Raw genomic sequence first — 26,878 nt, 5'->3', positions numbered from 1 at the left:
GGAGCAATCGGCTTAAGTCGGCAACGACTTAAGATGGTGCAACATGCTCATGCTTACTTAACTCGGGGTGACCACTATTCCCTGCTAATGGAGCAATCGGCTTAAGTCGGCAACGACTTAAGACGGTGCAACATGCTCGCGCTTACCTAACTCGGGATTACCACTACGCCCTATTAACATAAGCAATCGGTTTAAGTCAACAACGACTTAAAACAGTTCCACATGCTTACAATTACTCATATAGGGGCGACCTCTATGTCCCGTGAAGAAGTTTTAAAGTCACCATACAACATTTTACTTCTGCAAATCTAGATATGGCTGAATTCTAAAACGATAGAAGAATAACAATAGCATTCAAATGTCAAGCTGGTGTCCTCTAACAAAATATTCGAGCACGATAACCGCGCGCTCAAGGCACGCAATGTTTTTCTATTTTGCAACATCCTTCTCAGGAGCAACCGACGAAGAAGGGCGACTTGAGGAATCAGGAGCAGCGTTCACATCAGCCCTTATATCATCGGGAACAATCACGTCGGGTCTCCTCATCAAGATCCGCCCCGCGTGAATGGCTTTATCCATAGCTCTGTCGCGCTGGGCCCTCAGAGTAACGGAAGTTTCTTCAGCAACTTTGACAGCCAACTGAGCGGTCTCTAGCTCCTGGGCGATGGACCTCTTGGAGGCACGCAGTTCCTTGATAGCAGCATCCTTAGCCGATATCAACTGCCTGAGACGGATTATGTCATCTGTGGATTCCTGCAGCTTACAGCGATGATTGTCTAACTCCTCCATGGTGAAGCGATGACTCCTCTCCAGGATGGTCAATGAGTTGCTAGAGTCACGATATAGCCTGTCAAGATTGTCACGAGAAGCAACAAGGGCACGTTTTTCTTCCTGCAAGCAAGAATCAGCTTCTTCAAACATCAAGCAAGCAATAAGAACACGGCAACACAAGGCACAGATTCATAAGTCACCTTTTCAGAATCAAGCTGAGCGCGAAGAGTAGAGTTCAGCATGTTAGTGTCATTCAGAGCAACAGAGGCCTGGGCCAGCTCAGTCTGGCTTTGGGAATACTTTTCCTCAAAATCAGAGCATCGCCGGACCAGTTCAGCCTGACTTTGAGAATGCTTCTCTTCAAGAACAGAAAACTGCCGAGCCATATCTAGCGAGAAACAATCAAGCAAAAGGGTCAAATTGAGAAGCAGTTTAATAAGGTAAAGGAAGGGAGGTAGAAAAGCACTAACCAGCACTCGTCGTCTCTAAGTTAGAGACACGCTGTTGAAGCAGCACTGGATTCCAACGTGCCAGAGACGAAGCTCTTTCTGGAACAGAAGCACCTTGCAACTTCAACTGATTAGCCATTCCATCCACCAATGCCTGATATTGAGAGCAGATGAGTGCAACGACAGCGGTTCGTCTGGTGTGTAAATCAGATTAGAATAGATCATAGTACCTGGAGGTTGGAGAAGAATGAGGGGATTCCAAAATCATGAGAAATCAATTGATGGCTTGGCGTAGGGTCACCATCCGGAGCAGCTTGCAATGAACCAGCAGGAACCAATTCAATGTCATCAGCAGAGCCCAAAACTTGGCCGTCAGGAACGCTAGCCTCTAAAGCGATTCCCTGATCAAAAGCTTGGGCTACCACCATGCAACCAGAGTGTGGAGGAGATCCTGTGTGAACATCCATGGAAGTACAAGAGGGAGACCCCGCTCGGACACCCTCGGGGGCTGGATCATAGTTTGTGCTACCCACTTGAGCCGGATCATCTCCGACAACACCCTCGGGGGCTGGGCCGCGGCTTATGCTTCCCACCCGAGCCGAATCATCCCCGGCAACACCCTCGGGGGCTGGGTAAGTGTCAACACCGTCCTTGAGGGCCAAGTTCTCTGCGATAGCCGCCTCTAAGGCTGAAGGTCCCTCAGTTACTTCCATGGGAGCAAGACGATCCAAGTCAGTTTCCTGACCCTCAAGACCGCGCTCTAAGGTCGATGAGGCGCGGGACGCTGCCCGGGATGACCCCAACCCGGCGTCGAACACATCAGCACAAATATCCATCGCGTCACCATCCACTGGCTCTGATAATAGATCCTCTGGAACCATATCTTCAAGAGTCTGATCAAAGTTCGCCAGAGACAATTCTTGTAGACCAATGAGGGCAGACAGAGCAGGAGAAGGAACTCCACTACTTTCCCCACTGGCTACATATTGCCGACTGTTCTTCCGAGTCAAAGGGACCTCATCTTCTTCCTCCCCCTCGTTTTCACCAGCAGCACAGGCAGCACCCCCATTGGGTTCAGCGATAGATGGAGCACCCCCATTGGGTTCAGCGACAGATGGAGCACACCCACTGGGATCAGCGACAGATGGATCACACCCATTGGGGTCAGCGTCGGTAAATTCAGGCACAGGCACTTCCTCAACAGTAGGAACCGAAGGACTAGCATCCCGATCCAAGCTAGATACTCGCTGAAGACGTCTCTTTTTCTTTTTCTGCTCATCAGCATGAGAATCAAGTTGATTGGCTCGGCAAGGGCGCTTCGGGTGAACACTAACAGGCCTCTGAATATCCGGGAGAGGCGCCACCACCAATGTCCCAGCAGGAGCAGTATCAGAAGAGTCCTCAGCCAGCATATCAAGCATAGCACTTATCTCTGCATCACTAGGATCCAAAGGCACCTCAAAGTGGACCTGCTGTTCATCATCAGGAATTTCTCCAAGCGAAGCAACCAAAGCACTAACTTCTTCGGCAGAGGGTCGCACTCTAAGGCCCAAACCGCCATCAGCAGCAGGAGGACTTGACACAAAATGAGTAAAGGCCTTGGAAGGAGGCAGGTTCCAGGCCGAGTATGCGACAGGGGCGCCAACATTTGATGCCTTGCCTCTAAGTATCATTTCAAGCCAGTTCACCAAGTCTACAGCAGGAATTCTTCTGTTGGTGACCCGGGTTGAGTCAGCTAAACTGTTGGAACTTGTTCTCTGGAGCAAGGTGATCCAACGGGGGTGTGAAGTGACGTAAACAGGGTTTTCGCACGAGATGCCAATAGCTCTGTTAATCTGGCCTCTCAAGGGCACTGTGCGGGGGTATTTATAGGTATCCGGGTGCCCAGCGACCCGTGTTAAGGACGCATGTGCCCTCATACGCCTAGGTTATCCCCGGAATATTCCCATAAAGCGGGGTTACAGACCGTAATTACAGGGAGGTCTTTACAAATTAGGCCCATAACGCGCAACGGCCACGCGGGGCCTGTTACAATGGGCCGGATCGCACGCGGGCCTCCATTTTGGACGAGGTCGCAGGATGAGATGACCTTGTCGCGGGTCTTCGTCCGGCGGCGTATGAGACGAAGGGTGAGTCTGCCCATTGTCTTGTCACCGCTGGTGCAGCGAGTACGACGAAGGCCTCGAGCGAAGGGTGGCGTCTTCGCCTTCGCCCCAACATTTGCCCTCCGAGGGACCAGTTCGACTAAGTCACCTGGTGCCGAAGACATCGCTAGATGGTGGATATGCTGCCCTCGCTCGAAGTGGTTCCGCGGGGGTTTTTGACATGACCGTTGATTGACGCCGTACTGTTGGATTGCGGGTTTCCCGAAGCGCCGCGCCCTGTGTATAAAAGGGGACGGGGGGCGGCGCGTTGTGGACTTTATCTTTCCGCGCTCCGCGAAAACCCTAACCGCCTTCTCAAACCTCTTGCTGCTCGTCTACCCTCCTTGCTCTTGTTCGCCGGAGATCTGGCCCGTGTGAACCAGACTGCCCGCCGCCGCCGACGGTACGTAGCGATGTCGACCTCTTCTTCTGCTGCCGCTACGCCGCCGGCCGACGCGTCGTCTGAGGAGACGCTGAGCACTATGGCGGCGGAGGAGTTGCGCGCCGATGACACGGTGGATTTCGGTGTGTCGCGGATGTCCTCGGTCCGCGTGCAAGATATGCAGCAGCTTGGTTACTTTGGCGGCGGAGTCGCTCGTGTCCCGGGGACGGAGGAGGTCCCCAAGCCAGAAGGCGAGTTGGTTGTCTTCGAGGCGTTCTTTGCCGCTGGTCTTTGCCTACCTGCGCACCGATTCGTGGGAGAAGTCCTGCACAGATTTAACGTCCAGATCCACCAGCTGACTCCGAATGCCGTGGTGGCTCTATCGAAATATGTCTGGGCGACGACTTCGTACGGGGGACAGCCATCGGTCGAAGTCTTCGCGAAGTACTATTGCCCGCACTGGCAGAAAAGGATGATCGGAAATAAGGTTGCTCAGTTTGGGTCCTGTACATTTACGCCAAAGACCGGCAAGACCTCGATGGAGGTAGTTGAGTTGGTTCCTTGCGCCCGCAATAAATGGGGCAATTGGCATGAGTTTTGGTTCTACGTTGCGGAGGGCACAGTCGAAGACCATCCAGGGCTCCCCGTGGCCGAGATGTGCTCGCATTATTAGTCAGCATACCCACAGTTTGAAGTGGCGGAGGAGGATGCAGACGAAGGGGCCCTTCGGTGCGCGACCGGCCTGAGCAGCGGGCGCGATTTGGTTCAGGAGTTTGTGGCGTATGGGGTGTGGCCTTTGGCGCATGGTTGGGCGCTGGGCGAAGTATGCCCTCGCCAGATGCCTTCCCGTGGTGGGATGCTAGTGCGAAGTCCCGCCTTCGCGCTGGATCTGCATAGCCGCGATCCGGCCGCCTTTGTGCGTGAGGCAGAGGATGGGGCGGTGCGGATCGTTGGTCGGTACGTGCCGAAGACAGAGGGCCAGCGTAGCTGGGATATACGCGGGTCTAATGACCGCTTGAACAGGGTCTTCGAGTTGAACCGTCTGCCGTACGGCGGTTATCCCGGGCAAGACGATGTGGATCGTCGTGGGAAGAAACCGGCGGCGGAGACTTAAGACGACCCCGCGCCGGCGGCCGCCCCATCCTCTAAGAAGAGGAAGCTAGGTATTTCTACGGGAGGACTGGGGGTTTCCGATGGTTTTGCTAGGAAATTGATGAGGACATGCGCGGCCCCAGGGGGAAGGATGTCTTCGCCCGAGCTCCGGGAGTCTTCGGCGCGGATGCTGAGGGTTACCGGGGGTTGGTGGCCTAAGAATGTTCCTATCCCCCGCGCGGCCGGCGAAGACTTTTTTACATCTCGCATGGTTCGTGATTGGAGAGTATTTCCTTATGGGCGGAATATTGCTGCTGTTGTGTCGGCAGTGATGGACAAGGATCGTCAGGGAGCTGCGCAGAAGCGCCAGGCGGTCGTCAGGCTGCATGAGGCCAGGCCGAAGAGGTTGCAGGGGGCCGCGGAGGCTGCTGCCCCCGGCGGAAGCCAGCCGACGCTGGCGGCGAAGTCGGCCGCCCCTGGGTCCAGCAGGGTGCCGGAGGCTGTGAAGGCGGCCACCGCCGGCGGTACCAAGTCTGTCCCGGCCGGCGCCGCGATGGCCCGAGAGCTGCCTCCGCCGGGTAAGCGCGTTGCTGACTTCGCCACCGACATTAGCGTGGATGATTATCTTGTTGGTAAGTCGTTAGCTCAAGTTTTTTTAATCTGTTGATACGTTGCAGGGTCGGGCGAAGGCCAACTTGTTGTTGTTCCGCCTGCCGTGGCTACCGCGGCGGCTGCCGTGGTGCCTAGGGCGAAGGGTAGTGCTCTTGGTGCCGGTGGTGAGATTCCGGCACTTACTGCCGTCAGGGACGAGGCGGGCGCTGTGTCCTGCCGGCTGAAGGAGGCATTAAGTCAGGTAAGTTGAGCTGGACTTCGGGTTTTACCAGCTTAGTTGGGGTGGTCTTATGTGTGTCTTGTAGGCGGCTGACTTCGCAGACCGTGCGGCGTCGGGGGCCCTTACGGTGGTTGTTTCTGCCGAAGTCGAGAGACTTCGGGCGCAACATGCTGACGCCGTCCGGGAAAAGTCGGCTGCCGATAGCAAGTGCCGCAAGTTGCCGGATAAGGTGGCCGCGCTGGAGGGTGAGAGGACTGACCTCCGGCGCCAACTGGCGGAGGAGAGGAAGGAGGCTAATGAGGCCCTCGCCAAGGCGCAGTCTATGCAGGCGGAGGCCAATTTGGCGCGGGCGGAGGGCAGTCTTGCCAGACAGCGCGCCGAGCAATTGGAGGAGCGGCTCAACGCTCTGCAGACCCGTGTGGAGAGGGCCGAGACTTCGACGCGCTCGGAGGCTGAGCGGACACGCAAACAGCTTATGGACTCATACCATGAGCTGGGCGCGCGGACCGCTGACTCCGAAGTGCCAGACCGAGAGCCCGGACTTCGCTGTCTCGAGTGGCTGCAGGAGGAGTTGCTGGTGCTCCCCGCCATCGTGGAGGGGTTTATGTCCTATGCCTCCCTGGTCACCTGCGAAGGGGCGATGAACGCGCTGTCCCGCGAAGGGTGCCGGCACTATGAGGTCTTCGACCAAGCTGATGAGGATTTCGAGCGTGAGATTTACAAGGTTGAGGACCCTGTGGTGAAGGAATCCGCGGGAGCCCTCTTCGACCGGATGTGGGGCCCTCACGGTCGGGAGGTGGTCAGGGAGTGGTCCGAGACGGCGAGGGGTCAGGTAATGTTTGACTTTTGTTTGGTGTTATTTAATGTGGGTTATATGTGGGTTTGCTGAATCTGTGTGCTGTGTCTCAGGCGGCGCGTAACGAGAAGGTGGAGGACTTCGGGGCTTTAAACAGCGCGCAGCCTGATTCGGAGTCGAACCCGGTGGCGGCTGTGACCGAGGCCGCCCCGGCACCGCCCCTAGAAACCATCGAAGGCGCCCCTGAAGCCCCCGCAGCCACTGCGGCCGGCAGTGGCTCGTCGCCAACTGCTGCGCCGAGGGCTGAGGATCCTGTGAAGATGGCAACGGAGCCGGCAGAGGAGGATCCCGCGACGGCTGGGTCTTCGCAGGTGGCTTAGTGGGTGTGGGTAGTTAGGGAATTTTGCATATGTTGCTGAACCTTGGTTGCTGCGCAGGTTCAAGATTTTGGGCCTGCGCATGCAACCGCTACTGCTAATTTTTTGGCGGCTTCGACCGTGGATGATGGGAATGAATCGGATGAATCTGCGTCTAAGTTTTTTTATTTTGGTGACTCTGGGACTTCGGTTGAGTGGACTGAAGAGTCGTCGGATGAGGACTTGGATTACTTTGCAGCCTTGGATGTGGCAGCGGCGGAGGCTTCGCCGCGTGGTATGGATGCTGAAGTTGTGCCTAGTCCAAGTGCTGGGCGCAGGCGGCGAAGGGCGGTTGCAAAGCGTAGAGTGAGTGAGGCGGACGGCGGTCGACTTCGTGTGGGCAGGGTTGGCAGGCAGGAGCTGTTGTCCTTGCCGGCCGCTGCGAGTGCAGGTGAGGGGGAGCTGCGAAGTCTTTTTGTGGGTGAGGAGCTGAGGATAATGCTATTTAACTATAGGGAGATGGGAATTATTCCGAAGGTTGAGCCGATGTAAAGTGTGATGCCCTCGCTTGTACATATACAATGGCTTGTATGATGAGGTTTGTGTGCCTTCGCACATTCGGCTATGCTCACTAAGGCGTTGCGTACTTGTTCTGGTGTGTTTGTTATGTTGGTCTGGCACGTATGTAGTCGGTCATTGCGCGGACAGTTTGGTGTAGTCTTTTTCGCACTTGTTGTGCCTGGTCCGGCTGCACCATTTGGCGATTTTTGCACAGATAGTCTTTGTGGAAGACTTCGATTTCGCGCACTTGTTGTGCTAGTCCGGTTGCACCCTTAGGCGACTTTTGCGCGGATAGTCTTCGCGGAAGACTTCAATTTTTCGCACTTGTTGTGCCAGTCCGGCTGCACCCTTGGGCGACTTTCGCACGGATAGTCTTCGCGGAAGACTTCGATTTTTCGCACTTGTTGTGCCAGTCCGGCTGCACCCTTAGGCGACTTTTGCACGGATAGTCTTCGCGGAAGACTTCGATTTTTCGCACTTGTTGTGCCAGTCCGGCTGCACCCTTAGGCGACTTTTGCACGGATAGTCTTCGCGGAAGACTTCGATTTTTCGCACTTGTTGTGCCAGTCCGGTTGCACCCTTAGGCGACTTTTGCACGGATAGTCTTCGCGGAAGACTTCGATTTTTCGCACTTGTTGTGCCAGTCCGGCTGCACCCTTAGGCGACTTTTTGCGCGGAGTGTCGCACGCGAGGGTAGCTAGCGCTCGGCCTCGCGGTGACTTTGTATTGGTCGAATGTGGGAGACCGTCGGCGCGGTCTTTTTTCGACGTAGATTTTTGCGGGGGATTTTCACTTGTATATTACATGACTCCGCCTCGTTAAAAACCTCACCCCCCGGGAGGAAAAGAGTGCGGGCCAGAATAAAATTGTTTTTGCGAATTACAAGGGCGACCTGGCCCTAATGAGTCAAACAAAAAATTTGCGGAGATTATCGATGTTCCAAGAATGCTCCAAGTCTTCGCCGTTTGGCGTTGCGAGCCTGTATGCGCTGGGGGAGGCCTTCGTCTTGACGATGAAAGGGCCCTCCCAGCTAGGCTCCAGCTTGCCCCTGGACTCTGTCCGAGCTGTTCGGACGAGTACGAGGTCCCCTTCGCTGAATTCCCGCGGGATGACTGCGAGGTCGCGCCATGCTTTTGTCTGGGCTTGGTATTTATTTAGAGCCTGTAGAGCGAAGACGCGGTCTCCGTCGATAAGATCCTTCGAAGTGGGTTCGTCCACGTCGGGGACAGCTGATGCAACTGTTCGCGGGGACCCATGCTTTATTTCTTGTCATCACCCGGCGGTTACTTCTAAAAGCACCGGTGTGCCACATCATCACTCGGCTATTACCTTCAAAGTGGCCGACGCAGCCCGTTCTAACTCGGAAGTCATCTCTAAAACGCCGACGTCGTCTTCAGTCACTCGGCAGTTATCTCTAAAACGCCAACGTTGTCTTCAGTCACTCGGCAGTTATCTCTAAAACGACGACGTCGTCATAAGTCACTCGGCTGTTACCTCTAAAAGCGCCGACGTGGTCATCAGTCATTCCAACGCTGATGTGGCTTCGTCATCATTTGGACGCCACTTCAGAAGCATAAATGTCGATAATCATAACTCGGCCATCACCCCTAAAAGCGACGATATGATGCCCGAGTTACTCAGCTACTATTCCAGAGGAATCGACTTCACAGATAAGGCAAACGGAGGAATGATTCGAAAACTCCAAGTTACGACACAAGCATAACAGATAGAGAACATCACAGACAATAAATATCGCGATAGTCATCAACTGACTATGAAGCAAAATAATCAACACAGGAGGAGACGAAATCATTCTTCATTAAGGGAAGTTACAGAACTTACAAATCAACTCGTTATGAGTTGATACTTCCCTACTACTACTACTACACTACACTCTACTACTCTACACTACTAACTACTATTACATTATTTCATTATACTACTTCTAATCTATACTAACATCTAAAAACCAGTGGCATCTAGCCACTGGCCTTGTTGCTGCCCTTGCTGCTGCCGCCGCCGTTGCCGCCCCTACTGCCGCCACCGTTGCTGCCCTTGCTGCCGCCGTCACCGCCCCTGCTGCTGTCGCCGTCGTCACCCTCACCTCCGTCATCGTCGTCTCCGCCATCACCGCCGCCGCCCTCCTCGGACGAGTCCGAAGAGTCCTCCTCGTCCGAGGAGTACTCCGACTCATCCGAGCCCTCGAGCCCGGAGCGCTCGACGGTCCGGATATAAGTCCAGACCTCCGCGGCAATCCCCTGGGAGTCGTCTGAATCGTCAGACGACGCCGGGGGAGAGACGGGAGCCGGAGACCCCTCGGACTCGGAGGAGAACTCCTCCTCCGAGTATTTCGAGTCGCCGAAGTCCTCCGATGGAGGAGTTGGCTCGCGCTTGCGTTTGTTACTCTTGCCCATGGTGGAAATGAAGAGAGAAGAAGAAAGCAAGCAGCAGAGAGCAGCAAGAGATGTGAAAAAAGCGGAGAGGCAAAGGCACTATTTATAGAAGAAGAAGGCAACCGCTCACCTCCTACCACGGTCACTGAACAGTCACAAAATATTCAATATACGCTTCAACCCGTCTGAAGATACGTCAGGCAGCTGACGCCGTTTCACGCAACGCAACACCCATTGGGACTCCAGTCAACTGCGCGGGCGATATGATTACACCCGTCGTCACATCACATTACTACTCAGAAGCAGCCGGCTAAAACACTCAGCGTACCAAGCCGTCCCTTGCCCACACCCATTGGGGGGGACGCCCAGGAATTATCAGTATATTTTTCAAAACTGTCACATCCGTGCAGGGCATGCAATGAATACCTCAAGACAAAAATGAGATATCAGCAAGGATCAAAGGAAAGCCAAATATAGCCAGTAAAGTACAAGATCTGACCGGCAGAAGCGACATGAAGACTAGCCAGGGGACGTCCATCGAACGTCCAATCAGTCGCAGATCAAATAAATTGCACCACCTAGCAAGATATGGGCAGATCACGAACTCGGCCTCAAAGACAAAACACATGCTGACCTCTAAAGCATAATATCGATGACATAATGCTGACCTCTAAGGCATTCGGAAAAAGCAAGGATGGCTCTCAGCAAAAGGACACAAAATGAAGACCTTTGAGTGGATTATTTTCAAAAATCCACTCGAAGCTCGGGGGCTACACCCATTGGGTGCACCTTCGGTGCACCCCATGAATCGCCATTTCAAGTCAAGATAATGCTAACTTCTAAAGCATATGGCAAGATCAAAGGCAAGGCTGACCTCCAACAAAGTGCAAGCGGAAAATAAAAAATGATTTCTGATGAAGACCTTCGAGTGGATTATTTTCAAAAATCCGCTCGAAGCTCGGGGGCTACACCCATTGGGTGCACCTCCGGTGCACTAAATGAAGTTCAGGGTCCTACAGTACGAAATGCTGATCTCCAAGGCACGAGTGTGAGACAGAGCACCAGTTTTCGAGTGATCAAAGCAGAAGGAGACAGTAAGAAATCGTTTTTACCAAACTGCCCGGAAAGCATTTCTTGTCATAAACGAAGACCGCAAGCTGGACCTAGGATCTTTGGGCCGATTATCTCAAAATCAACCCAAAGATCGGGGGCTTGTGGGGGACAGATATCCCCCGGGTCCACTGGAAGGATAAAAGACCTCACGAAAGGCCCAAGGGCCCAATAAATCATAAGGTCATCCCTTCATGGGCCTGGGGAAGAACGACCAGTGAAGCTGGTCGACATAAGGCCGGATCGGTGCGAGCCCGGATGGCCCAACAACGTTGAGCGAGCAACCACAACAGAGACCCGACTTTCCCGCGCTGGAGCCCCGTACAACGGAACCAGGCGAGGATAAGTCGGCAGAACTATAGGAAGATAGACTCAATCAGTTCACTATCTCTTAGGTGCGCATTGTTATCACATCCGCATGTATTGCCTCACGGTCGAATATATAAGGCCTAGGGGGCACCCCTTCAGATCGATCGATCTCACTACTCAGCCATCCACCCCAACTCTCTACGTTCTAGCTTTAGAGAGCTCCCTTGTAATCCACCACATAAAGCATACTCACCAGGATGTAGGGTGTTACGCATCTCAAAGCGGCCCGAACCTGTAAACATTGTCCATTGTTCCTCGTGCATCCGGCACGAACCATTTAGCTACATTCGGCGACACCGTCCTACTCCTAAAAACACCTTGAGGGGCAACCCCGGGTGTGCGGTCGGACCCAAAACACTGACATCAAGGCATTGCTAAGAATTAAGCCCTACAAGAAAAAGAATGAATTAAGCATAATAATGAAATACTTCATTTCCAACTTTAAAGTTAACAGCTTCTATACTTTTATACTGTTGTATGCAAGGCTGTCAGCAAGATCATCCTTCGACATGGCTGAAAGGCCTTCCTCAAGCTTCGGAAATCCCATGCTTTTGGCTATCTCCCAGCAAACGGATAATTCTTTGTTGTCCGGGAGACAGTATAGGAAATCGTCTTCGTTTGTGCCATTAAACACCAAGGCCCCCTCCGGATATTTCAGTTTCCGGGCATAATATTTGGCTTCCAAGACTTCTTCTTCGGATAATCGTTTCCCCGAAGCATGTCGAATAATGTAATTAATATCTTCAGACGGAGCTTCGGGAGCAGGAGCTTCAGCTTTTTCTGTTACGACCTGCCCTGCTGCTTTGCCGGTATCCGAAGTTTGTTGCTCAGTTTTATCCTCAGGCGCAGTAGGCTTCGTCTTAATGGGCACTGAAGGCCCAGCTTCGGCTTCGGCCTGGACTTTGACAGCCTCGGCAACTTTCTTGATAGGAGCAGGGGTCAAGGCTTTTGCGGTCTTATAATACCCAATTTGTAAACGATCAGAAGAGAGTAGATCTCGTTATGTGTTTGCCCCATACTCATTGTAACATAGTAATAACCATATATAAAAGGGAACAAATAATTAATAACACATAAAATAAACCCTTGCATCACATTGGATCTTTGTCTGCGCATTTAAAACAATATGAATAAAAATAAGGTAATAATGAAAAGGAGGTTTTGACCTAATTCAAAACTTGGAAATTTGGAAAAGAGAGTATATAAAACATAGATAAACTTTATATTTCTCAAACTGACACTTCTTAAATTCATAATATAATTTGAGGACAAATTCTGCACAAAGTTTGAATTTAGGATTCAAATTCAAATTGAGTTTGGGAAAGAAAAGAAAAGAAAAAAAGAAGAAGAAGCAAAATACTACATGGGCTGACCAACCCTGCTTTCGGCCCAACAGCCCCTCAGCCCGGCTGGCTGGCGCGCCGACAGGCGGGCCCATGTGGCCAGTGGCAGTAGCGCCCACGTACACTCTTCGGGTCACTGCTCTGCGGGCCCCGCATGTCAGGCTTATCCTCTTCGCGGAGCTGCGTTTCCGTCGCCGCCGGGATCGACTGGGTTGTTGGGATTCGGAATTTGTCCAAGCTAAAAGTACCGAGCTCGCCTCCCCCTCTTCGTCCAACCCACTAACAAGCACCGAGAGCCCTACCACCAAGCAAAAGAAGGCAGAGAGGGAAGTAGCCGGCGTCAACCCGTGCCTTGGTTGTCGACGAGCCTCTGTGATGCAGCCGTGGTGACTCGCCCAAACATGGCGGATGTGCACATGGCTTAGTCCAGTCTAGAGGATCATCTTGGGCGGATGGATTGCTCGCTGAAGCAATTGGACTGCTACAGGTCCGCCTCGTGCCACGATTAGGGCCGCTGCGAGGGAAACTGGTCGTGTGGCGTGTGCTTGGGACCGTGGCTGGCGGTCTTCGGGCAGGAAACCATCTGCGTTCAGCCGGGACGGACTAATTGGCTGGTCGACGGTGCAGTCCCGGTGAAGCTCGCGTCGCGTGGCGAAGGCTTCGCGTCGTCTTCGTGCGGCCTCGTCTGTACCACGCACTGGTAAGCCCCCTTTTCCTCTGCTTTAATTTGGGTGTGGGCGTGGCAGTCATGGTCGGGGGGACCGGCGTTCCGCCATGGGGCACCTCGGTCGGGTCCTGGCCAGCACAGGTGGTTCAACGGGAGAGAGAAAGTGTACTGGGTGGCCGGCGCACGTGCCTGGGAGGCTGGAGGAGGAAGAAGGATGGCGGATCGTCGATCTCATCTTCAACGGTTTGGATTAGATCTGAGTAACGTTTCGCGTTAAACCGATCTGGAGCGTTGATCGGAGATCGGGTGGAGGCTGAGCGTTCCGCGCTATTTAAAACCTTGGCCGTTGGATCTAGATCCAAGGACCTGCGTAGCGTACCGATTCAGGGTAATTGAGATCTAATCTGGGCCCTTAAATTTTGATCCGATGGCCCATCACGGCCGATACCCCTTCACCTTACCAGTTCGCAGAAGAGACCCTAGAAAACTTAAGAATTAAACCTGCCATCCTGCGCGGGTGCCCTCTGTGTCTAGGGATTTTTGTTGATTGGCCCCTGTACTTTACAGAAAATGACTCGCAGTCCAGGGGCGAATAAAAATAGAGAATTAACTATGGAAATTGATTTTTAATACCAAAAATAATTCCAGAAACTTGTATAATTCATATTTAATTTATTTTAACTCTAAATTGAGTCATTCCAGTTGCAATAATTTTATTTTAATATTGTCTATCAACTAGTAACACTGTTTAGCCATGAAACTTGAAGTAAAATTGTTCATTTGAATTAATTTGTTCTAGGTGCTAAATAACTCCAGAAATTCATAACTTAAACTCTATAACTCCAAAATTAATAATTCCTGTTCCTATGATCTTATTTCAATATGTATATTATTAATATGTATTTTGCATATATGTTTGGTGTGATGTTAAATTTTGCCTATACACTGTTTGTTTGTATTGCTACGACTAGCGCGAGGTTACGAGCCACCTGAAGATTATCCTGGTACCTGGAATCTCAAGTCCCAGACAAGTTGTGCCCTTGATCACTTCTTTTACCCACTCATGTTCTAATTAATCATAATGATCTGCATAGGTTAATTTTGATGGGACCCAACAGGTTACCCTAGTTTGATTATCTTTATACCTTGACTCCACTAAACTTTTTGGGTAGTACCTGCTATTGCTTTATGTGGTTTTGGGTATGAAGATTACACTATTCATGATTATACTTTTGTTATCAGTTGTTATTTATTATTCATGTTAAGATCATTATGTTAATTGGAACATAGAGAACCACCCGGGAAAACAGTGCTACCACAAGGGTTTATGGACGCCCTTGGCTGATTAATTAGGAAAGCTAGTGGAGGACTACCTTACCCGAAAGGGGCAAGGGCAGTAGGGGAGTGGTCAGTGTAGGGAGGTCCTTGGTTGATTTTGCTGCGATGGCGGTCAGGCAAGAACCCTGCATTGGAGCTTCCCATAAACTGTAGCGGGTTTTCTGAAGCTAGTGGAACTTTGTAAAGGCCTCGTAGTGTTACCCTACCTCGCCTCCTCGGTAGAGGTGTATGGGAAGTCGCGATCCCTTGGCAGATGGGTAACATGACTTGTGGGTAAAGATGTGCAACCTCTGCAGAGTGTAAAACTGGTATACTAGCCGTGCTCACGGTCATGAGCAGCTCGGACACTCACATGATTAAATTATGGAACTTAAATTCAATTTGTCATATGCATTGCATCGCAGGTGATGTTGTTATTACTTTTGTTCTATTACTTAATTGGGTTGGTATTTCCTTATACTTAGTAACTGCTAATAAAATTTTGACCAACTTTAAAAGCAATGCTCAGCTCTAACCATCCTCTTTGGTAAGCCTTACACTTCATGTGAGCTCTCACCTTTGGCGAGTTCATGCACATTATTCCCCACAACTTGTTGAGCGATGAACGTATGTGAGCTCACTCTTGCTGTCTCACACCCCCCCCACAGGTCAAGAACAGGTACCACAGGATGAGGCGCATGGAGGATGCTGTGATGAGTTCGTGAGTGGTCTAGGTCGTCGTCTCCCAGTCAACTTTGGGTTGCTGGACCATTGTCTCCATATAATGTAATTATTTATTTATTTTGTACAAAACTCTGATTATATAGTAAAGATGTGACATTCGATCATGTGCCATGATTCATCATATGTGTGAGACTTGGTCCCAGCACACCTGGTGATTACGTTCGCGCCCGGGTCTTGGTGCCCCTAAAACCCGGGTGTGACAGGTCTCCATGACAGCGTCCAGCATGCTGGCCATCCTCCTCCTTTTGGGAGTCGTGGCAGGAGCCTTTGTCATCTTCGGCAAATCTGCCTCTGCCGGTGGGCTCAAATTTTTTGGCATCATCATTGTTTTCCCAATTCTGGCTCTCTGGCCGTATCATCCTTGGCTTCGGCTGGCCCGACTGTAGGCACTTCGGCACTACAATCGATTCTTCAGCGCTCTGCATGGTGGGAGCAACTTGTGTTGCTTCGGCAGTAGAAGAGGTCCCTTCGCCAAATTCAGGCACTACGGTCGGTTCAATATATCGCGGTCGGTGGGTCAGAACCTTCATTTTCTTGCCCTTCGGCACAGCAATGGTGGTCGAAGCGGCAATTTTTCTCTTCTTTCCTTGCCTTCGCAGTGGATAGTGATAATCAGGGTATATGAAGCCAATTGCATCAAACACCCTGTTTAATCTTTTCTTACCCCGACCCCTAAAAGCTGCGGACAAGGCATCATCTTCGGCCTTGGAATATGTCCCAAGCAGCTCGTCGCTGGTAGCTTCAATGCATTTCAACCAGTCATCATTGGGTTCGTCAAACTTCTCTCTAAATCTGAAGGTATACTTCAATCGAACTAGGCCACCTTCACTAGATTCAGCAGTAGTCTCCTTCGGCATATCCCAGCTCTCCACAAGTGGCCACACTCTGTAGGCTATGTGCTCTTGGATTATATCTCTTGTGCCAATGAAGGCTTTCTGGCATGCTTCGACGTCACTTTCAATAGCCACCTTCGGCCTTCGGAGGCCAAAGCGAGACCAGATGGGGCGCTGGATAATTTTCTTGATGTCTTCCCTTTTAATCAGATCATTTTTAACATAAAACTATTCCTCCATTCAGGCCTCGAGCCATATTTTCCGGTATGTCGGCACCAGGTAGCTTGCATTGGGGCGAGCAATAAATCCATAATAACCGAAATTGTTGTGGTACTGTTCTTACTAGTAGCCTTCGTCTCGTATAATAGCTCATGCATATTGCAGAAGCACTTTGTACTCGCCTCCAGCCCCTGGCTTCTTACAGCCCAAACAAATATCCCCATCCTAATTATAGCTTCGGGGGTAATCTGATGGAAAGATCTGGAATATCTTTAACACTTCAACCACAAATTTGCTCAACGGGAACCGAAGGCCTGCCTTCAAAAAGCTTCGGTAAATAATAACTTCATTTTCCTCACGAGCAGGGGTGGTGCTGTCTCCTCCAACCCTCACAATAGACATGTCGCGAAAGTACCTTCCTCTCATGGTGTCAATATGACTTTGTTTAATAGTCGACTTTCCGAAGATGGTATGGCTTGGTCGCCAGGGCCGGTCCTCAGAATCTTCATCTCCACTTTCCACATCATAATCATCACTGTCATCAGAATCTTCAGACAAACCTTCCATTATCTCCTTGGTAATTTTCTATGTATTTGTTTTTGCCATAGACTCATAAAACCCAGCAATAAAAGGGTCTGCAACTTTCTTTTCTTCATACAACTTCTTCTCCTCAGTTATCTTATTCTCCTCAGTCATCTTCTTCTCCTCAGACATGGAGCAAGCATGTCTTTAAACCGAAGCTCGAAAATCAGGCGAGAGCTGATGAGCAAGAGCTAAAAATTTGAGGAAATAATGCAAACAGCAGAAATGGCGTATCAAATGCTACCGCTGTGGGCTCCTATTTATACGCCTAGCGCTTTGCAACTTGGCGGGCCTCGTTTGTCATTGACTTTCGCTATTCTAGCGAAGGGAAGGTGTTTTTTCGGACCTTCGGCTTAAGGCCTTCGTTCACGTCGCAGTCTGAATTCATTGTTACAACAAATTAATACTGCGAGGGGCTACTGTTGGGTGCCTTCGTCTTCCGAAGGTCCTCAAAAACACGACTAACATGTTTTCCAAGCATAATATATATACATGAACCTTCGTACATGGGATGAAGTTGTACATGATATGAAAAGCGTGGTTCGGGAGAAGGATGAACCAGTTCCGAAGCTACCCGTGGAGAAGCTTCGGCTTAGCGGTGGAAAATGAAACCGACTTAAAGGGGAAAAGACTGTCTAGTCCTCGATAGATTATCCCTAAGTCAATAGTAAATGTCAAGGGCATGGACATAATTTTACACAGGCTGCGTCCTGTGACTATAAATAGATGAACAGTAGCACTGTACTGTTCACGCTGACTTATATTCACTCGCTCGTCACACTCGGATTCTCACCTTCTGTCAAGCCGAAGGTATAAATGTAATTCAATATTGTCCATGTTTATTCACGATTATATAATAAAAATGTTCTAATGATATCATATGATCATTCATGTTTTTCATGAGTCACATGATCTTGCTTTCCATTGTATATTGAGATTATGAAGGTATGTCCTTCATAACCTTTGTCTGAAAATCATTATATCCTTAGGGAGATAGTATTTCGAAGGACAAAGGTCTTTAACCATTAACATTTTCTGTTGTCTTGTTCTTAATTCATAGCATTTGAGAACAAGTCCCCAACATCTTCCAATTCCCAAATTCTTCGCTTCTCTTTGAGTCTACGTCGATTAGAGGAGTCTAGGTCGGCCTGTCGAGCCTAGACATCTCTTAGGATCTCTCCTCCCCGACGGGGTCCCTCCCGTGAGCGAGATTCATGCGTCGCTGGTGACCTCCGCCGCCCCTGCGTACGCGCGGACCGTCCGGCCGTCAGGCAGGAAACCCTAGCCTCGCGCCAGGACGCGGACCGTCCGCCCCTATGCAGAGAGCACCGCCACGGTTCGTGTTGAGTGTTTGGCGTCCGAAAAAGGTGTCAACACATATGATTGCAAAATTAGCTGGTTTAGTAAAATAGCGTGAGAATCACTAATAACAAGGTTTGTGATGATAACATAATGATGATGATGATGATTAACATACTCCATAGTAATCAGCAGACACTCAGTATAGTATGGGAGGATGACGCACGGACACGATAATAACAGCTCCAACTTTAGATAAGAGTAGCTGGATGTTGCACAGACACAGGCTACATGCAGAATTATTACTTATTGTCGTCGTGATGATGGCCACGTAGAGGAAGACGCCGTTGATGGAGAGCAGGCGATGGCTGCTTCGAAGAATTGTATACTAACTACTTCCTTTCCATGACTGCGACCGTGCCGTCCTTCTTGGCGACAATGGCGACGGTGGCCATGCCCAGGAACATGCCGTGCTCGACGACGCCAGTGATCCGGAGCAGGCGGTCGCTGATGTCGCGCAGGTCGCCGCGAATGCCGCCGTCGAAGAACATCTCGACGATGTAGTTGCCGTTGTCGGTGACGAAGGGCTGCTGCTCGGAGCCTTGCTCCCCCTCGGGGACGGTGGTGGTCCTGAGCCTGGCGTGGAAGCCGGGCAGGCCGTGGAAGAGGCCGCGGATGAGGCCCAGCGTGTGGGGCGCGCCGAACGGGACGACCTCGACGGGGACGGCGCCGGTGCAGCCGAGGCGCGGCACGAGCTTGGACTCGTCGACGATGACGGCGAAGCGGGCGCCGGCGCCCTCGACCATCTTCTCGCGGAGCAGCGAGCCGCCGCGGCCCTTGACGAGGTTGAGGTCCGGGTCGACCTCGTCGGCGCCGTCGATGGACAGCGCGATGCTGGCGGCGTCGAGCGGGAGCAGCGGGATGCCGACGCGCGCCGCGTGCGCCTCCGTCTTGAGCGAGGTCGGCACGCCGGCCACCCCCGGCAGCGCGCCCGCGCGGAGGAGGTCGCCCAGGCGGTCCAGCGCGTGCGCCGCCGTGGAGCCCGTGCCCAGGCCCAGCGTCATGCCGGGCTCCACGAGCTCCACCGCGCGGTGCGCCGCCAAGCGCTTCAGCTCGTCCTGCGTCGGCTTCCCGGACGGCGGCGGCGAGGCGGCGGCGCTGACCATGGCGAGGGTGGTGGGGAGGGGGCGGCGCGGGGTTGAGGTGATGAGGATCGGGAACGGGAATTGGGTTTCTGAGAAGCGGGGGTGACTCTGTTCGGGAATTTTGGATATTTTTATTGTAGTAGTAGGAAAGAGGGGCGGGAAATGGGAGGTGGGCAGAGCAGGGGGGAAGGCTGGGAATCAAATCGCCGAATCGGAATGGTGCTTGGCAAGCTGCATGCCGATGATTTTAAGGGCCTCGGAATGCGGGAAAGCTGTATCGTATGCTGGGACTGGGAAGGGTGGCGGAACGATCCATGCTGCCAGAGCCCAGAGACGTCCCCGACTCGATTGGAATCGGCAACGTGCTTCATGCTGTTTCACTCTCTTTCCTTTCCTTCTTTGTGTCTATCGGGTACACAGTGCTCGTCTCTGCCGTCAACGTCGTCGAGGTCAAAGGGTCAACGCGTGCGTGCGTGCACCGTGCAGCCACGCAGGCGAAGCCATGAACCAGAGGCGCTGATACTATTTTTATAACATCAACCAGGTTAAATTCGCAGAAAGACGGCACTAGTATTTTTTCCCGTCCGAATTAACCAAAGGACGGTATCGATATAAAGGAGGCTCCTAATTTTGATATACCGACTTCGCAAAGTTGGATACTCCTCCGTTCTTTTTTTGTTTGTTTGTTGTGTTTTATTTGAAAATAAATTAGCGGATAATATATATTCGAGAACATAACAAAGGAGGTTTTTAATTTCCATAAAGTTGATTAGAATTTGAGGCAATCTGGATTGCGACCTCGGCTGGCTGAGCCACATTAACTCCGAATCATATCTGCATGGCGGGCACAGGACCAAGAATTTGCTAGGCAAGGGCCCAAAGCAATGACCGGACCAGGGTCCAAAAGCATACTCCCTCCGGTTTCCTATTAGTTGTCGTTTTGGATAAGGTTCGAGTCAAACCTATAAAATTTTGACTACAAATAACTATTTTGTTATTTAGTTTTGGAACCTAATATTTATATGCATCAATTTATCATAAAAAGTACTTTTATAAAAGTATAAATGTATTAAGAGTCCATTTATATTTTAACAAAAAACATTGGTCAAAGTTATATATTGGAGACCGTATCGTTGTCCTAAACGACAACTAATAGGAAACCGGAGGGAGTATAGTTTAACATAAATAATGCTGTGTTTGGTTCCGCACCGATATCCGGACACTGTTTTCGAAAATATATTAGGGTTCATTTAGGAATCCTATTTTCTTAAGTGATTTCTATTTTTTTTCTTCGAAAAATAGATTTTTTTTAAAAAAAATATAGTTTTTAAACTAGCCTTTAGAACCAAATGTAACTAATTTTACCTATGCATGTTATCTCTAACGAAGGACGCGCTGCATTTTCTCTGGATGACGCGCCCGCTGCTGATTTTATAATCCATCCGAAACCAAACGCGAGCTAACGGTGTTTGGGTTTATAGACACTAGTTTTTAGTCCTTATATTTTATTACATTTTAGTTTCTAAATTGCTAAATACATAACCTAACTCTATTTTAGTTTCCATATTTAACAATTTATAAACTAAAATATAATAAAATAGAGGGACTATAAATTAGTCCTTATAAACCAAACACCCCTAAGATACATAGCGTGTATTTGGTTTGCCTTTTGGCACTAAAAGACAAAAACTAAATCAAAAGGCTGGATCCAAAACTCACCTTTTTTAAAAAGCCAATTTTCTCACAGTGTAAAACTGAAATTGTATCTAGATCTGCTTTTAGTGGCTTTTGATGAAACTGTGAATATATATATATAAATAAACTTTTAGCTTTTTTATGATTTTCACTGGACCGTTTTTAGTTTTTTTAGCAGTTCATATCATACAACAATTTTTTTCATAGCTTATAGTCCACGTCAACTTTTTTTCAGCTATAACCCACCAAACAGACCGAGACCAACGCTGTAGTGCGTATCTGGTTCTTCGTATGTAGAAAACAAAAAAAAACACAAGGTCAAATTTATAAATGTGCAAACATACCAGGCCTATGAGACGACCCATAGCACAGCCCAACCCATTGATAATCGGTCTGACAGTATTTTTTTTATTTTTCAACGCGTCATGTCTAGATTTACATGTGGCCCTACAGACTAGGTCTGACATATCTTTTTTTATTTTTCTCGTAAAAACATAATCAATAATATATAATATAAAAATGTGTGTTGTCTTGGCTAGTTGAATATGAATATATGTTTGGAGCCGGTGTGATTTGAACCCCTACTTATACATACTTTTAGATAATTTTTATCATTTAAAGGTCATAGACTAGCCTAGCATATTGCAAGACTAGTGGCATGTTAGAGTATCTCCAACAGGGTCTTAAAATATGTCCTATTTTAAAATGTAAGGCTCTAACACCAAAACATTGCTCTAACAGGAGTCCTATTTTATAAAAATTCATCAAATAATTATAGAACTCGGACTCTCATGTCCTAAATATGGGATCCCTTATGCCGGATGCATATCTTTGTTTTGTATCTATTTTCAACCTTTTATTTTCTAAATAGCATGATCCATTTCCTAATAACATGATATAGGACTCAATTGTTGGAGCGGTCTAAAACATGTACTAATTTCGTTTTTAAATATTTGTCGTCCGCTAGTTTATTTTTAAACTAAACCGTGATAAATAAAAAAGAACGGAGGAAGTATACAACAGCAACCGACCAGCTCTAATATAAGACAGAAGGGGTATGGGTGGGATCTAGAGTTGCCTAAACGGGCGGCCCGGCCCGGCCCGGCACGGGCCCGTTAGGCCCGACAAATAATCGGGCCGTGCCCGATCGGCCCGCGTGCCGGAGACGCGGCCCAGGCACGGCACGCCGGCAAAGTAGCCGTGTCGGCCCGTTTAATTTTTCCACGTTGTCTCATTAAATCAGAAAAATGGCAAAAAATTGTGCGCAATGGGGTTTCAAACCCACAACCTCACTCTACAAAGAGGAGATCACTATATGTAAGAGACTAACTAGTAGAACTCTAGTGCATTTGTTGTAAATAGCAAATATAAAATCTAAATACATATATATTATGTTTTATAAAATAAAAAAATATAATCGTGCCGGGCCGAGGCAGCGGCCCAAGCACGGCACGGCTGTCGTGCCGGGCCCGGTCCGGCACTATTAAACGGGCCGTGCTTCGGACCGGCCCATCAAGCACGGCCCATTTGGCCATCTATAGTGGGATCTAATCCTATCCCTCAATGTTGGCCTCCTTATTCAGCGCCTTCTCGATGTGCTCCTATTTTCTAATCTCTTCAACCACAATCTGTTTAGTCTCAATCTTCCTAGCCTCCAGCCTCTTCTTGACCAGCTCCTCAAGCTGCCGCTCTTCCTCCTCCAGCCTTTCACGCTCTGCAATGGTCTCTCTCTGTGACTTTGGTATGAACACGGGCTTCACCATGGCCATGCCCATCTGCTCATCCTCAGAGTCTGTCTTATACTCGGACTCCTCCTCTGACTCCTCATCCTACACTGGTTCCTCCTCTTCCTGACTCCTGAGGAAGCAGCTCTTCCTGCTCCCTCAACAACTGCCTCTACCTTATTCTCCTCCTCCTCTCCTCCCGAGCCTCCTCGTCCTCCTCGTCGGCATCAGCTTCCTGCCTCTCGTTCTCCTCCTCCGCGGTCGTCGGTCGACACAACCTCCGTCTGCCGTATGCGGCGGTGATCTGCCCTCAGCTCCTCCTTATTCTCCGCACAAGTCTCCGCGAGTCGGCGGAGCCGACGGTCATCCTTCGCGGGGACGTCACCGTCGTCATCCTTGGGGAATGCCTTGTCGAGGGAGACCCACGCCGTCCTGAGATCGATGTCCTCATCGGCTTCGTCGGCCCTAGAAATGGCAATGGGTAAATACCCACCGGGTATTACTACCCTATACTCATACCCACAACACAAAAATAACCCCACCGGGTCACCCATATACACTGGTGGGTATGGATTTACCCCATACCCATACCCATGTGGGTATGGGTTACCCATCGGGTCACCCGTACCCACGAAAATTAAACATCTATCAAAATATTATACTATACAAATGTCAAGTATATCCATATAAATACCATTGCAAAATTTTCTAGCATCATTTAACCATCCATTCAGCACACCAAAGGTAATTGGATAAAATAGTAACACTAGGATAGTACTACATAGCACATTACATGTTCCATTACATGGTCATTAAATTGTCGTTAAGGCTTCTATGACATTACAGTTTGTTAAATAGTAAAAAAGATGGATGACTAAAGTCCAAGTTCATGCTTGGGCTAAGTTTATATTGGGTATTTTATACCCACGAGTTAACGGGTATGGGTGAAGGCGAACGTTCTAATACTCGTTTACCCATTGAGTGAAGATTTTTACCCAATAACAGACTCACGGGTAGAATATTTAGTCTACATACATACCCTAATGGAGTAAATATACATCAGGTATCGAGTCGCGGGTACCCATTGTCATCTCTAGTTGGCCCACTCAGACGGCTTTTCTGGCCAGTACCGCTTCACCTTGGTCTCGCCAATCTTGCCACAGAGCTTATCGCGCACTGCGATGGCCGCGTCGCTCACGCCGGTGGCCACAGACATGGCTGCAGTCGCTCACCAATTCCCCACACCCTGCGTTCTGGCCAACCTGCAAAATACACAATTCGTGGATATGACACATGAGCTGGGGCCGATACACAATAGCATGAATTCGGATCGAATTAACTTACTAATAGGGTGTTTGGTTTGAGGAATGAGTTAGTCCATCATCTTCTCACTCCTCACTAATTTTGTTTGGTTTGTGGAATGGAATGAGTTGATCCATCATCACCTCATTCCTCATAGTTAGTTAGTTAGTACTAATATGAGGAATGAGTTCATCCCACCAAATTTGAGGAATGAACCCATGATGCACCACCTCAGACTTTGTTCGTTTACACCAATCCCGCTCTAGATTAGCATGGATTGGAATTAAATCCATGCCTCAATCCATGCTCTAAAATAATCCATGACTACTTAATTTTTTTTATTCGGTTAAACCCATCATGGAATATAACCCAAAGGTTTGGGAATTTTTTAAACTATGGAAGACATGGATTCTATCCATAGCCCATTAGGTATGGAACAAATCCATGAGATATTGCACAAGTTTACATTAGAATCCATGGATCAAAAGAATAACTAGCTTTGAAAGTCACATGGATTTGTTGATGGATTTAATCCCACCATGAGATTGGGTGTGAGATATGGATTCACCCAATCCATACTCGGATTAAATCCATGATGGGATTATATCCCATGTAACCGAACAAGGCCTCAATTTGAATGGAATGATTCCTCAAACCAAACACCCCATAAGAGTTTTGGTGTGCTCCATTTCGGACAACAGAAAGGAAAAGTAAGGATGCTCGTCACCGGAAAATACCTAGCAACCGGGTCCCGCCGCTCGCCTAGTCGTCGCTGCCGGGAAAGAATAAGGGCACGAGGGAGAAGAAGGCCGTGGGAGTTTTTTTCCTCATTCGTTTAGTCGGTGACTGGGGAAAAGAAGAGCAAAATTAATTCCAACTGGAACGGGCCCAAGTTTGTGGGCCGTCGAAACTTTACACAAAATATGGCATGCTCAACTACCAACGGAGGAGTTATTTGCTATTATAAAAGTTCGAGAAGTCTCACATAAATCAAGTTTGTTGGAAAAAAAAAACACAAAAACGTGTCTCTAACAGTTCCCCTAAAACACTCACAACTTATTCATAGCCATTAAAACTTTCTCAATTTTAGCTACAAACGACGAGGGGTCGAGTGTTGACGCCAGTATCCGTTCATTTTCTTCGAGTGTTGACGCCACTATCCGTCCTCCTGTTCTCGCGCCCCTCTCGCCGGCCCCCCAGTTCCCCCGTGCCGCCTCGTCCGTCCGCTTCTGTTTTCCCACCGGATCAATGTTGCTTTGTCCGTGAATTGAAAGAATATCGAACTGAGCGGAAAAATATTAACTGATTTAATTTCATTAAATTTTTGTTTATCATTTTCGTTTCTCAGGTAGCAGTGTCGGTTCCAGAGACGAAGCAGCCCCAGAAGCTCCTTCGTTTCTCAGATGTTGAAAGGCTATTTGAGGAGCTCTGGATCGTAACACGTGATCTAGGATAGTGTATGGTTGTGATATACGAACTCTGGTTCAAGTGTTGGATACTGGTCAGTTTAGTACGAATGTTTGTGTGGCTGGACTTTCCAGAGTTCAGTATCAATGTTTGTGTGCATGTGAATAATGTATGCCTGGACTTTCCAGAGTTCAGTACCCCTGTTACGTATGTGTATGATTTAGACAGTATATGTAATGAATGACTGTGTCGTATTGTGTTCTCCAATTCTGTGTTTCATGTTGAATTGAAAATGCTATGAACTGGCGCCTGAAACCTGCATGTCGGACTTTCAGGCTTCACTTTTAGCAAGTTGAGACTTCATTTTCGGGCTAGAGTTATGGTTGTTGGCTGTTGGAATGACTCCATGTGTACGCCTACTGGTATGAAAATTGAATCCATATAACAGTCATACACAATCGAACTGTTAAGAATCCAAACACGACCATTGTTATACCAAAACAGAGAACAGTGTGCCTTCGCAGTCCAAAACTGGCGATGCTTGTGTTCGGGATACCAAAGTCGCAAAGTGCAGCGATCGGGGTATTATAATGGCAAATAGCTCCCCGTCCTGACCCAAATGGTCGAAAAAATCCTCATTCTCATTACCATGTTTTAAAAAAAAGGTAGCGAGAGCGGACCAGCTAGAAAAGAGAACGGTTGTGGTTGTGAGATATACGGTTACACGAGAACAGATTAAAAATAAACATATATATAACAAAAAACAGTGGTAACCAAAAACTTTCATCGAAATATGAAATACCGTACCATCACTCAGCAAACTACAACTTTAGAAGTTTAGGACACCATAAATCATAACCTCACGAGTTTAAAAGTCGACACAAACACATAAGTTCTTTTTTGTTAAAGATCGATAACTTGAGCATAAAAAGCGACAAGGAGAAAATAAATATTGCACATGCAACACTTGCAACTTAGAACCTCTTGAATGTAAGTGGTATACACTTTATAAGTGTCGAACTATATTCAGTACTAGGGTAGCCCAATCTTCACGGTAGTAGGTCTATGAACAAGATGATTGTCTATAGAGGCAGCGGAAAAGTAAGGTCAATTTGATGAAGATCAGTGGGTAACTAACTCTATACCTCACAAAGGTCGGATGCGGCTAAGCGACTAGGAGAGAGACCGAAACCGTAGACTTCGACTTGATCTCCAAATGACCATAGAACCACAATCGGGGCTAATCCATACAATGCGAGACAACCATACTCGAACCCGCAACGCACGAACTATTGGATCTCAAAGGGATCTCTACACAAGCTCAAGAAGAACAAGGAAGAACAGGT

At 49.1% G+C, this 26,878-nt stretch overlaps 1 protein-coding gene and 1 long non-coding RNA gene across 2 annotated transcripts; both read right to left on the bottom strand.

The window, feature by feature from the left end:
• Positions 1 to 18,356: 18,356 nt before the first annotated feature.
• Positions 18,357 to 19,615, bottom strand: LOC100283465 (ribose-5-phosphate isomerase). The gene is given in 1 exon segment (NM_001156366.2): positions 18,357 to 19,615. A coding segment is annotated over 1 exon segment (774 nt). The 5' UTR covers positions 19,426 to 19,615; the 3' UTR covers positions 18,357 to 18,651.
• A 3,953-nt stretch (positions 19,616 to 23,568) lies between these two features.
• On the bottom strand, positions 23,569 to 25,056 carry LOC103647092 (uncharacterized). Its single transcript, XR_562648.2, has 2 exons — positions 24,863 to 25,056; positions 23,569 to 24,085 (listed from the first exon to the last, which is right to left on the bottom strand). It is a non-coding gene; the product is annotated as an uncharacterized lncRNA (long non-coding RNA).
• Positions 25,057 to 26,878: the final 1,822 nt, after the last annotated feature.

Source organism: Zea mays, chromosome 2, assembly GCF_902167145.1.
Source record: "Zea mays cultivar B73 chromosome 2, Zm-B73-REFERENCE-NAM-5.0, whole genome shotgun sequence".
NCBI classification, from domain to species: Eukaryota; Viridiplantae; Streptophyta; class Magnoliopsida; order Poales; family Poaceae; genus Zea; species Zea mays.
This window is presented reverse-complemented; position numbering and strand designations above follow the sequence as displayed.